General features: G+C 39.4%; 1 protein-coding gene across 3 annotated transcripts; it reads left to right on the top strand.

Annotated features, from left to right (window-relative positions):
* Positions 1–612: 612 nt before the first annotated feature.
* On the top strand, positions 613–14,201 carry fbxw2 (F-box and WD repeat domain containing 2). 3 transcript variants are annotated; one of them, XM_042395905.1, is made up of 8 exons: positions 613–928; positions 2,715–3,007; positions 5,610–5,832; positions 7,442–7,636; positions 8,868–9,001; positions 10,126–10,212; positions 10,335–10,504; positions 12,214–14,201. In XM_042395905.1, the coding sequence occupies exons 2-8, from the start codon at positions 2,741–2,743 to the stop codon at positions 12,500–12,502; spliced, it is 1,365 nt and encodes a 454-aa protein (XP_042251839.1). In that variant the 5' UTR covers positions 613–928; positions 2,715–2,740; the 3' UTR covers positions 12,503–14,201. The 3 variants fall into 3 exon arrangements, with proteins under 3 accessions (XP_042251839.1, XP_042251837.1, XP_042251838.1); XM_042395903.1 differs by having other exon boundaries at positions 613–961; XM_042395904.1 differs by having other exon boundaries at positions 614–771.

Below are 14,201 nucleotides of genomic sequence, written 5' to 3'. Positions count from 1 at the left end.
TTAGTCAATTCATCATTGCCTTTAAGTTTTGATCAATGTATTGATTGATTTTGATTAAACACTGTAAATGCAAGAATATTAATAATCATCACGTGTTTGCCCTCTGGTGGTAATTATTCTTCAACACATTTCAGCAAATGACTGTACATGCCACGTTCTCGTGTGATTTAATATGCATTAATATAGTGTCAAGGAAAGTCGTCTTTCCATTGCTGGCAGTATTAAAATATTTTGGCTCCACTTTACTCCAAACTAAAGCACTACCGATCATCTGCTGCCGCTGCTCTGCAGACATAACGGAACCACCGAGGGAGCCACACGGCAATAAGAGCCCAGTTACCGCGACACCGGAAGCTAGTTTACCTGGGAATATGATTTTGTTACGTGCCCTCAGTATTGTCTTACAGGCAAGATAGGTCCCATGAAGAGAAAAATGACAATACTACTACTAAGCAAAAATAAAATGAATGTGTCTTTTTAAATAAAAATAAATGAATGAATATGTATGGATAAAGATAATTTCTGTATCTTTCTAAATGTATCCAGTTTATGCATATAACGTTAATTGTTTTCGGGGAAGAGTTTGCAGGCTGCCCCACGGCGCCTCCTTCAAGACAAACCTGAGGGAGCAGGAAGCGTACAGTAAAGGGATAGCGTTTCCATTATCTTTTGGTTTTCATGCTGTCAGAACTTGCTATCCTTCTGTCCTACTGCTGCTCAAAGACCCCTGCTTGGGAAATGTTGTGAACACTACTCTATTAGAAACATTATGTAAGTCACAACAGACTCAAGTTCTCTCATAACGGTGGTTAGCTAACGTTAGCTACGAAGCTAGGTTACTCGGACAACCCTTCTTACGACAGCTAACTTCGCTATGTGAACTAACTAAGCCAGGAAAGTGGCGATAAAGAAACTCTGCGACTGGCTGGTTGGTGCACATTTAGTGTTTCCATTTTTGAATGTGAGTAGATGATGTGACGAGATACTGCTCATTGGTTGGTTAACTGTTACTATTTGTAGCTAACTTGCTATTAAATTGTACTAGTGTTACTCAGCTAACGGTTGCTACCAAAGTTGCTAACTAGCCAGGTAGCTATAGGCTGAATGCATAAAGCAGATACAATCGGCTCGTAAAAGTCATTGTCTCATAATTAGTATTTCTGTAAAATGAAACCTTTATCACATACAGCCATAGGTTACATAAGAGGCCAGTATTGCATTTTCTTAGCCAAGGTAAGCTAGGTAACGTTAAGCCTGACGTTAAAACCTTCATCTGTTCGTCTGGTTGTTTTATCAGTCTCAGTTTATCGAGTTTACATTGCACTATGACATGACTCCACCGTAGTTTAATTTCATATCAGCCAAATAATATTGCTAGTTCATGAATAGAAAATATTCTATGGTAAAATTATTTCCAAATTGTATTCATTGAGGGTTGACACAATAATTGTGAATTGCCTTTTGCTACAACATGTTTGACAGCTCGTTACCACAGCTAACTTATAAGCTATTAAACGTATCTGCTATTATCCAACAAATCTTCAAAATATTCTTGTTTCTGGCTAATGAAATTACCACAGATTGGTCAAGTGAGTCATTTGATTGGTCATACATCACTAAAACATTACGAATGCTGGTTTTGATTTGACCAGCTGTGACAAAAACTCAAAGCATTCAATTTTGCAATGATATGAAACTGAAGAAAGAGAAGATAAAAACAAATGCTGACATTTTAATATCTGTTATCAGCAAATATTTGGCAGTTTTAGTTGATATGTTTTTGATGATAAATTAATTTCAAAATTGTCATTTATTAATTTTCTCTAGTTGACAAATCCATCATGATTATTATGTTATTTTCACTTCTGCACTTTGATTGTGTCACTTCCCTCTGTGTAAAGTTATCACTCGAGGCAATTCAGTGATTGTTTCAGTGATAGAATACATACTAATGGAACTGATACAAACCTATAGTTATTAGTACTGATACGTTTTGTAATACATTGTATCTATATTACACATTTATACTGTATGTCATATCATTTTAAGTAAAACAAAACATTTACAAACTTACAGACACTCAGAGTTCATAAACATTTAACTGTCAATGTCTCACTCTGTAAGTTTTATGGTTTACATAATTCTGATTTGAGTAAATGGTAAATGGGCTGCATTTATATAGCACCTTTTTACCTCAACAGACAAAATGCTTTACAGTTTTGCTTCTCATTCACCCATTCACACACACACACACACACACACACACTGACACACTGATGGCGGCAAAGCTGCAATGCAGGGTGCTGGCCTGACCATCGGGAGCAATTTGGCGCTCAGTGTCTTGCTCAAGGACTCTTCGACACATGGACAGGAAGAGCCGGGATCGAACCGCCAACGCTGTGGTTGGTGGACGACCCACTCTACCTCCTGAGCCACAGCCGTCCAGATTAATCTCCTATTGATTAAACAAGCAATAGGAAATTAATCAATTACAATTTTGATCAAAGTAAAACTATCATACATTTGTCACTGTTTCTCAAATACAAGGTATTCCTTCTGTTAATCGTATCATTGCAAATTGAATATCTTTGTGATTCAGTCAGGGAAAAAAACATTTGATTCATCAGATTACTCCTCTGTTGCTGCTTGACAAGTGAGTTTCATCTTGAGTAAAAAATGAAATGCTGAAGTTAGATCCTGCGTTACTCTTGTAGGTGTTGCAGGTCGCTCTCATGTGCCCATGGAGAAAGCGGCCTTTGAGGGGTGGCTGGAGTCAGTCTCCGCCACTTTCCTTACACTAAATGACCAGCAGCGCAACCAGTCTCTGGACCACCTCATATCGCTAAGTGGTGCCGTCCAGCTCCGTCATCTGTCTAATGGACTGGAGACGCTGCTTAAGCGCGACTTCCTGCGCCTCCTTCCTCTGGAGCTGGCCTTCTACCTACTGCGCTGGCTGGATCCGCAGACCCTGCTCACCTGCTGCCTAGTCTGCAAACAGTGGAATAAGGTAAATATAATGATGTTTATTGCTGAAGGACAACAGGCATTGTCATACAGGAATAAAGTCTAAAGACTCTCCATTATGAGCCAGGATGCAGCTTCTAAAGACTATTGAAAAGAAACATGTTAATGAATGAAAGTAGTTCTGTGCTTCATTTATTAATTTGGCCTCCAGTTAACACTTTGAATTGTTGATTTGGGGAAAAAAATAAAAATTGGGAATAATAATATACGTGAGTATTGGTGTAAAACTGCATATGACTGCTGTGTTGATGCAGTTTCAGAGCAGCTAGATCAACTTTGGTTTTTTTTCACTAACAGATCTCTGATAAAGGGTTGTGTCGGTCTGTTAAAATATTTTCATAATGGAAATGGTCTCGTGTATCGTGCTTTCTCAGGGAAGCATCCTCGCTTCTCTGTCTTCATTCTACAGAGCAGAAATAAGTGAATTATTGGCTCACCCGAGGAGTGAGGAGGCATGAATTAAGGCAAATGAGAAGCACCCTACGCATGCGTCGGCATCTGTGTGTACCTGCCAGAAAATCTGTCAGAAATGGACTTTTTATCCAGTTTTAGGCCATATCTATTTTAATACACTTTCAGATAACGGTCGTTTGTCATTTAACTGGATAAGGATTTTTAATCATTGGACGTGGATCTTAAGCTGTTTTAAGGACTTGTCTTATGCAGGTACAGTCACGAAAGTGCAAGAGCACACATCTGAGAACACCACTCTCACCAATCTTGGATTACTTTTACCTTGTTTCATGTTTTCCATCTGAATGATTGTGTTGTTTTGTGAGTTATTCCTGAACTGAAGTCGGCTATAATGGCTGTGAATGTGGACCGCAATCATCAGTACTCACAATTGAAGGAGGATGTTCACCACCTGAAGACAGAACTTCAAAAAAAGGATCAGCTTATCGACAGCCTGAGTAGCATTGCTGCTACCCAGGCAAAGCATGTTTCCTCCAGCCTTATTGCCCAGGCAGCCCAATCACCCTCCTCCCCAATGTCACAACTGGTCTCGGCCTCTGCAGCCACCCTTCCCTGGCTGCCCTCAACACACACCTGCACTGGGCCGGCCGCCCAGAGAGTCCTGCAGCCGAAGTGAGTGGCCATTCCTCTGAATGAAAGCTGGTTGCCTCTGCACTAGAGCCGCCAGCTGATCCAGAGGTCGGCATGGGAATGGCCCCGGTTCACAGCTCCACTTCAATGCTGTCGCAGCCATCCTGGCTGAAGTGGTTCATCGCGGCCGAAGGAGGGATTTGGTTAGGGGGGGAGTTTCTCCACCACCTCCTTGAACTCTCTCTAACGGCTTCATATCTCTGATGGATGAGGCTCCAGTTCATCCTGGTGATGCCCCTGCAGTCCCGCTTTCACCCCAGCTGGCAGACCCCACTCCAGCCATGGCCCCTCCCATCACCGCTGCGTTTCCTCCACCTGTGGCCAGCGGGGGCCTCATTACTCCACAATCGGGAGGAAGCACCGTAGGATAATGTGGGAGGCCGTCATCAGACGCTTGGGAGGTCTTTCTCGGGCTGAGTGCTCAACTTCGCGTCCTTTGGACGCGGAGTTGAGCACTTTAGCCGCATTTTCAGCCTGCACACCTTACTCCAATCTGCATGCAGCACTCAAAACATGGATTTTATTGACAATTTTAACTTTTTAACTTGTTCTGGGATCATGCTTTGCTCTTCAAAAGAGACAGGATTCACTGTGTCTGTGTCCCCCACTGACTGTGACTTTGTCAGTGCACCCAGGATGTCTGGTCGCAGCCTAGCTGCTGTTTTTTCCAAACAGTTTATCTGCCACTCCATGGACATAGTTCAACAAGTTCAACACTTTGGATGTGTACGTGCTCAGGATTAGATTGATGAATCTCTTTTACTGTCTGTTGATTTACTGCCCACCTGGCCCAAATAATGGCTTCCTAATTGAATTTGCCAAGTTTTTATTTACTATTCAATCTTCAAATTTGAATGCAACATGTATCAGGGCCAACCCACAATCATGCTCACACTCTTGATTTGGTTTGCCTCTGTGTAGTTTTATGGTTTTTATTGTTTTTTATATTGATATTCCTGTTTTTAACTTTCAGTTTTTTTTCTCAATTGTTTGCATTGGTTTTGAATGACGCTACATGAATAAAATTTACTTACTTACTTACTTATCCCACTGATAATTCAGAGGGATGGCGGGTGTCACAGAGCGCAGCATAGGCAGTCTGCACAGTTGATGTGTGATGTTCTGTGATCATTACTACTCAAGATTTCAGGTCTCGATGATGCTGCTGCATAAATGTCACAGTTTTCTACTCATACAGGCTGCATTGGTGCAAGTCAAAGTCCTGTGTCTGTGTTTGCCATCTAGGAACAACTGTTGCAAATTGGCACAAAATGTATTGATTTTCTTCTGATAAAATAAGTTAGTTAGAGTTACTACTGATCTTTGATTAAATGAAAGGTTACCTTATATGACGAGAAAGGCTAATAATAATTCAGTTTCATAAACAATTTGTTTTCAGAACATAAAAACTAAATTTACAAACCTTTTCTTGTATTGAAAGCAGCGTTCAAACATTCCAACATGTGTCCGTCTCTTTATAGGTGATAAGCTCATGTACAGAGGTGTGGCAGGGTGTGTGTCGGAAGCTGGGCTGGAGGATTGATGAGTCCATTCAGGATGCAACACACTGGAAGGGGGTCTACCTGAAGGCTAAACTGCGTATGATGCAGCTGAAGGATCAGGAAGCCTTTGAGACGTCCTCGCTCATCGGCCACAGCGCTCGTGTGTACGCCCTCTACTACAAGGACGGCCTCCTCTGCACAGGTACACTGTGGCTCTGCATGATTTTGAATATGGAAAATGTTGGGTTAGATTTGGGCTTGAGTTACATACAGGTGTTGAAAATCTTCTCGTCTGTCTTGGAAAGGATGGATATATATGTAAATCAATGTGTAAGTTGCCTATTTACACATCCAGCAGACACAGCAACATTTGTATTAATGTAGCTCTCATTATGTACTACATTGTAAATTTCTCAAAGAACTTCAGTACAAAGTCAGAGGTTGTGATATGTAGCACAACAAGCTAGTTAAGGTGTACACAGAACCACATTCCTGCACATGCTCAGTGGCGTCCGCCTTACATAGAACTACTCTCTGGAGACTGAAAACTTGACGCTGTTATTAGTCTTTGGAGCCGTTTCTAAGCAAACTAATGTGATCAAACTCTTTGGATATACAAGCAGTACTTGTTAGTAGATCAGTTCATTGTTGGTTTGGCTGAGACTAGTTGACAATACGAAATATTACATACAATTAGTGTTAAAAGAACTTCTTGTAATGACCATTAAACAATAGAGTCCGGAGCCGAAGTATCAAATTTAACAGAATTTATTTTCTTGTACAAGAAGGAGCGTTGTGCAACACACAGGATGAGGTTACAAAGAAAAAGGCTCCCTGAGGAGCACGTACAACAGGGTTTTATACATCTTAAGTGGGCGTTACAGTTCTTTTCTTAATCTATCAAATACAGACTTATAGATAACGTCATGTTTGTTTTCAGTTCTCCTGTCCAGGAGCCATCCTGCCCAACTGACCCCCAGATGACATGTCTCAGCCTGTCTCCAACGCATTTTAATTTCTACATCTTCCTCTTTACAAATGTAATACTGAACTTCCTTTAACCTTTGCTGATAAGTCTGCTGACGTTGCAGAGTTGCAGTACAAGACAGGAACAATTCATCATGATCTAGATAAAATAGTAACACTCATACACAGTGTAATCATATTTTTTATAACAGGTAGCACTTGCTTTTTGCTGGTTCTGGGGTTCACTATTAGCATAACGAGCCCTGTCAGGAATTAACTGCGAGGAGAGAAGTTGAAGATGTTAAACCTCTGCAAGTTTATGTTCTGCTTGTTCAACACTTTGATCAATTACTCATGTCGTCTCCCTTACTGGTATCAACTATTTGTTGACTGCAAACACACACTGACACAAGGAGAAGAGAAGATGCATCCCCCGTCCGCAGCGAAGGCTTTGTATAATCAGATGTCATTTATCAGCTGAAATTCTATTATTGTAACAATAACCATAATTTGATTTTCTTACTTATTGCCCAATAATATATCTCCCACTAATCTATAACAAAGTAACACCTACGTTGTTATTATAGATAGATAGTAGGATTAGCATGCTAGGCTAACAGTCCATCAGCTGTGTGACTTTATATTCGTATCATGAAGTCTTTCAGAGAACATAAACACTGATAACACACCTGTCACCTGTTAAACCAGAGACACCACAGCTACACCTTATTTCCATCCAGTCTATGGGCTACACACAGCACGGTAAGACTGTGTGGTCTGGACGGGGTGTTATGAAAGCAGGTCAGAGCTTGTAGCAATAACATAAATGTCCTCTTGTCTTTCAGGATCCGATGACCTTTCTGCCAAATTATGGGATGTGCGCACTGGGCAGTGCATTTATGGAATTCAGACACACACCTGCGCTACAGTGAAATTTGATGAACAGAAGCTGGTGACCGGGTCCTTTGATAACACCATTGCATGCTGGGAGTGGAGCACAGGGGCTAAAATCCAGCAGTTCCGGGGCCACACAGGAGCAGGTTGGTTTAAATGTTCAGCACCTCTCTGTTCCGGGTTGTTTAGAATAATACACAAGCAAACTGTTATTTATGTAGGTCATTTCATTACATCACAGAAAAGCAAAGAACATTAAAAGTATTTATACATAAACAACCAAGTCAACCAAATGCATTTAAATACATAACCTCAACAAAACAAAGCTTTCACAATTTTTAACTGTGATTTACTACAAATATTTTTGTAGCGTTCACAATAATTTCAATTGGTTATGATAATATTGTACTTACCAAGTTTTTGAGCTCTGGCAACAGGGTGATGCCACAGAAAGAAGTCTGGCAGGTTGTAAACAAACCTCCAGGTTATTCAAACTTATGTGAGACGATAAAATAAAGATGAAGTTATTATCTAAACTGTCTGTTGTAAACATCCATTCATCACAGTTTACAGAGCCACTTCCTGCTTTAAACGTGTTTATTTCTGCTGTAAAGTTGGGCATTTTAACATGAGGGTCAATGGAGATTGACTGGCTTTTGGAGACAGCCTCAAGTGGCCGTTCAAGGAACTGCAGTTAGTGTTGGCTTCATTTTTCAGCTCTGGGGGTTGCTTGTTGCTTGTATACAACTCAGCTCAAGCTAATATGAAACCTCAGCAGTATTTTTAGTATTATCGTCACTCCACTGCAGTGTACCAAGCAAATAGAATCGGGGGAAAGTTTTCCTCATGAATTTACTCTATATAACCTCAAAGAGCAAAATGTTTGTATGATGCATTTTCATTTAAAAAATTAGGCAATGTGAGAGCGATATGATGCATTTGATATTATGACCTTTAGTGCTCAGTTGGCAGAAAATTAACTGGTGACTAGTTTTATAAGTGAATAGTTTTTTTTTTAAATTATTTTTCAAGCAAAAATGCCAAATATTTGCTGGTTGCAGTTGCTTCAATGTGAAAATTTGCTGTTTTTCTTTGTCATATGACAGTGAAATTAATATCTTAAGGTTTTGTAGTGTTAGTCAGACACAACAAACAAACTGAAGACATCACCATGGCTTCTAAGAAATTGTGAATACTTTTTTTTTACATTATTCTTTCAACATTTTATTGACTAAATGATTAATTGGTTAATAGAGAAAATAATCTGCAGATTAATCAATAAAGAAAATAATAGTTAGTTGCAGCCATTTAAATATTCTTTATTTAAAGAAGTGTGTGTGTGTGTGTGTGTGTGTGTGTGTGTGTGTGTGTGCTAAGTCTTCAGTGTGGACTACAATGATGAGCTGGACATGCTGGTCAGCGGCTCTGCAGACTTCACCGTGAAGGTCTGGGCTTTGTCAGCTGGTGCCTGTCTCAACACTCTGACTGGACACACTGAGTGGGTCACCAAGGTCAGCCCACTGTTCCTTTTCAAGTTTTATTTTAGGGGGGAAAAAAAATCTCTAAGTGTTATAAGTAGCGATGGGTTCTGATTGCTGGTTCCATTTTGGATCTGGTTTTGGGTCTGCAAAAAACCCTGACTTCATTAAGCTCAGACGCTGGCAAACCAAGTTTCTCACTTTTAGATCAACTTTGCTGATGTTGGTTAAAGCTCGATCAACTGTAGCTAATAAGCTGCCTGTTTCACGGCTGCTGGCTGCAGCGCTCGCGCTCAATACTGGACCTATTTCAAAAATTGTTGTCCCCATTAGTCATTTAGACATAAAATGATGGGAACATAGAGTCCAGGTTGAAAAATACCAAAGTTTCCCTTTGAGTTATAGTTTAAGCCTTTTTACCTGCAAATTCATTAAAATTCAGTTTATTTTAATGACCACACAGCTATGCTGGTGAAGTAGTTGAAAAGTAAACATAATAAGATTCAATTAGAAATTTGAAACGATTCAGATTCGATAAGTGGATTCAATACTGGATTCAAATTAGACAAAATGCTATTGAACCCCATCCTTAATTATAGGCTATTTCTTCAGGTTTTTTTTTTTTTTTAACATAACCTTAATACAGGGTTTCCACCAGAAAAGTTGTTAGACCCGGCAGCCAAGTGTCTTTTTTTGGACTGACCATTGAAAGGTGGACAGGTGGACTTGGTGATGGACACCTGCAAGGTGGACTGAGTCCACTACTAAGACACAGGAACTTGGCTCTGGTCTTGAGGAGTTGTAGCATTTATCACCAATAAATAGCCTTAACTGTACACAAACTGCACTGCTTCATTCAGAGCTATACTGCTAACTTTATACTCACCATCACACATGCTCTCTCTCTCTCTCTCTCTCAACTGCACACAACCTACACACTAAGCTATTCCTTAAAGCTACTTGTATAACACATTTTAGTTTAAAAGACAACTTAAAAATGCTTAGGCCCAGCGGGGAGTCAGTACACTGGTGGAAACCCTGCATTAAGTTGACGCATATTTTAAAAAAAAATGACGTGTGAGTTATTTTGGGTTCTCAGTTGCTTTTATTACAAACAATGTGTTTTCAAACGTGCATCTTGTGTTATCTCCCATCAGGTGATACTACAGAAAAGTGAAGTAGAATCTATGGTGCACAGTCCTGGTGATTATATCCTCCTAAGTGCTGACAAGTATGAAATTAAGGTAATACTGATGTCTCTATTGTTTGATGTGTGTGTTGTTTGAAAAACAATAAATTACTGTTTTATGAGCTGCTGTACATGAGGAGTCCATAAGATGGAGCAAACACTATGTTCCTTCTGTAGGTCTGGCCTTTAGGGAGAGAAATCAACTGTAAGTGTCTGAAGACGCTGTCAGTGTCAGAGAACCGCAGCATCAGCCTTCAGCCTCGCCTGCAGTTTGATGGACGCTACATCGTCTGCAGCTCTGACCTCGGAGTTTATCAGTGGGACTTTGCCAGTTTTGAGATTCTCAGGTAGAATAATACACAACGAATGCCAAAATCTGTCTCTGTGAAATAATGAACCTATTCTGTAGCTGCTGTGCATTATTTGTGAAATTCAAACTCACCTTCCTGGAGCAGATGTCACAAGTATATAACAGTTGTGATTATTGTGGCCAAAAATCTTTTATTTTGCAGCAGCTTTTCTCAAAAATTGAGATGTAATTTGTGATGTTTTGTGCTCTTATGTGCTCTTATTGCAGTTAAGTTATGGGAATTTAAAAAACGTTTTATATGTATTTTCTTAACATGAGGACCATGGGCTCAAAGTTCTATAAAAAAGAAAATATTGTACTTTCAACATGTGAAATCAAAAGTAGGATTGTTGTGTAAAAAACAAAGGCATCGTTGACAGAAAAACTAGTTTGAAGACTTTGCTACACACTTGGGTAAAGTTGGAAATATACTAACAGATTCAAACTTTCTGGATCTTAAACTCATAAGCGGAACCTTTTTCAAACACAAACAACGCCTCTTTCAAACAATAGTAATGTAGACAACGAGATACAACCTAATTTTCACCATCAGTCCTCTGAGCTGGACTATAGTCTCTATGTACAGCCGGCTGTGAGACAAGTGCACAGGGACCGTCTAAAATGTGCAACATGCAGAAACTTAGTTTCCTCACACCAGGATTAATCCTGGTGGCTTTTAACAAGGGGAAGAAACTCAAGCAGTTGTTGTAAAGTACCTTCTGCCATCTAGTGGTTCTTTTTGTTCTTGTGTTAAACAGTTTGAAATAAGTTATTGTTATTACATCTTAAATAAATTATTTAAATTTGACCATATGGCCTTAGTGTGGTACATTCCCAAAAAATATGGTAGTTATATCACACTTGATATCATGTAGCTCATCTTTTTAAAGAAGAATTTGAAAATATAAATGACAGTTGTCAGGGCATTAAACCAATGATCTGTTGATCTTTACAAATAAAGACTCGATAGTCTAACAACGGCATAGCTGTCAGTGCTGAAAAAAAAGTGTTTTAAATGGAAAATCAAATCGTGTGCATTACATCACACAAAACTTTTTACTGTTTTACTAAGTACTGTGCACGTTTTAGGCACTAAAAGTAAAGTGAGGGTGCTTTCAAAAATAATGCCATGAATTGTTTTTATCAGTCAACTTGATACAAACTTCAGTCAACAGAAGAAACTTAAATGAAATCAAAATTTGATATTTGGCTTTAAAACAGCAGCAGTTCTCCTCAGTTCACCTGCACACAGTGTTTCAGGTACTTGGCAGGTCGGTTGTTCCTGCATCTTGGAGAAGTTGCCACAGTTCTGTGGATTTTGGCATCTCAGCTGCTTCTGTCTCCTCATGTTAATCCCAGACTGACTCCATGATGTTGAGATCAGAGACCATCTGTTGCAGGACTCCTTGTTCTTGAAGATAGTTCTTTATGACTCTGGCTGGATGTTTGGGCTCATTGTCTTCTTGCAGAATACATTTGGGACTGATGGGATGCCTCTATCATGGTATTGCATAATGGATAAGAATCTAAACATCTAAAGTGAAAAACTTAAGGGTTAAACTTTTAGTAAAACTTTTGCACAGTACTGTACATGTAAAACATAAACCTCAGTAACAAGTTTTTCCTTTTTTGTAATTACAGAGAATTATAAGAGAACTTTGTTATTATAAGATAACGTCTTAATGCAGCATGTTTTTATGTTCCTAGGGTGATAAAAACGCAGGACCCAGCCAACTTGTCCCTGCTCAGCTTTGGCGAGGTGTTTGCACTCCTTTTCGACAACCAGTTCCTGTATGTGATGGACCTGAGGACAGAGGCCATTTCGGGCCGCTGGCCTCTACCAGCCTACAGAAAATCCAAACGAGGATCCAGCTTCCTGGCCGGTGTGACGTCCTGGCTCAACGGCCTGGACGGGGGTAATGACACTGGACTGGTGTTTGCCACAAGCATGCCCGACCATAGCATTCACTTGGTACTGTGGAAGGAGAACGGATAGAAGCAAACAAGGACACCAAACCCCAGACTGCTAGGATATGAGCCACCATCATGTGTGCTCTGGAACATATGAACCTTAACAGATCATGCATGGACCAAAGCATCTTGTTTTTTATCTGTTTCTTCCTTTGCATACAGTCCTCCTCTAGACATAAACATGAACAGTAAGAGATGGAAATGTAAGGCAAACTCAGAGCTAGATCAGCACTTGCTCCTGCAGAAACCTGTAAACCTCTTATCAGTCCTCTGATCTTAAACAAAGATAAGAAAATTGACTTCTTGAAGACCCAAGATGTCTTGGCGACCATTTAAAAAAAAAAATGCCATCAAAAGTTCCAAAATAAACATAACCATATGAATTCTCATGTAATAGACTTAAACATGGAAATGTTTGGGGGGTTTTTTGTTTGTTTTTTTTGGCAAATTAGCTCTTTGAAGAGTTTAGCATTGTGCAGTGATAATATTTTAGCCAACCTTTAATCCAGTCTATGTTTGGGTGCCAACTTTGGCCACTGACCTTTTCTTACCAGGATAAGATTATGTCAAATGTGCTGTGGCTCGAACATGCCTAATGCCAAGCTGCTCACTGAACTGATTTGCCAAAATGTTGGTTTCCTTGTAGAGAACAGGGTTGCCTTAAGCACAGTTTATAAACCAGAACATCTCCTTTGATATCAGACTTTGACAACAAGGGAGATGTTACCTGAGGTTTTTACAGACCATCCCCGAGGAAGCTGTACACCGTATCGTATGTTGAAAAAGTGGTTTGGTACATTGTTGTGTACCATGTAAAACATTGTGAGATTTCATGTAATTCCACTGAATATGCTTTTTTTAAAAAGGGGTATGTGGTTTAAATGTCAGCTTAAGAAATGTGATGTGCCTTTTCAGTTCATTTGACGTTACAAACTAGAATTCCTTGATAACTCCGGCACATTACAGTAAGGTGATGACTACATTGTAAATCTTACTTTTATGTTGGATTTTTCATATTTACTGTGCTCTAACAGTCTAAGATGTCTGTAATTTTATAGCTATCTACCTGACACGACTTGCTCAGTGAATGGCTTATATGAATCATTGACTGTATTTAAACATCAGGTTTATTTTTCTAAAGGCGATAATGCATTGCACAGAGAAGAAGTGAAGTAGTTGGTTCTGTGCAAAATTACTATTTTAAACAAGAAAATTTGAATTGATGGTTTTCCTGGCTTAACAAGAGAAACGATCTGAAATCATGCCTTCTGTGCATCAGTTTTAACATTGTCTCAATTAGGTTTTCTGCTTCTACAAAACTGAAACCTCAGCCATAATTGAGTGTTTTTTCCCAGAATTTTTCATTGATGTCTTCCTTTGCATTGGTAAGTCACAGATCACTACGGATGGAAATGTATTCATGTGCACCAAACCTCATTTATGACAGATAAGTTTTTTTTCTTGTATACAGACTGTAACCTGTTCCTCACATGGATTATTGTACACAGCAGATGTACAGACTGTTCTTAGTTTAGGTTTTTCAAATCTAATTAAAACTCCACCAATATATTTTGTATTGTTATCTGACCATTGCACCACATTATGCCCCACCAGCAGCACTCGGTTAAATTTGAAATTACAGTAATATGATTTGTGTATAAAGTGATACATTGAAATGGAAAAGGAGAAATATGAAATGGGATGTTAAATTTTGTGTTGAAGTA

Source organism: Thunnus maccoyii, chromosome 19, assembly GCF_910596095.1.
Source record: "Thunnus maccoyii chromosome 19, fThuMac1.1, whole genome shotgun sequence".
In the NCBI taxonomy this organism is placed as follows: domain Eukaryota; kingdom Metazoa; phylum Chordata; class Actinopteri; order Scombriformes; family Scombridae; genus Thunnus; species Thunnus maccoyii.
Note: the sequence above shows the minus strand (reverse complement) of the source record. Positions and strands in the feature narration are given on the sequence as shown.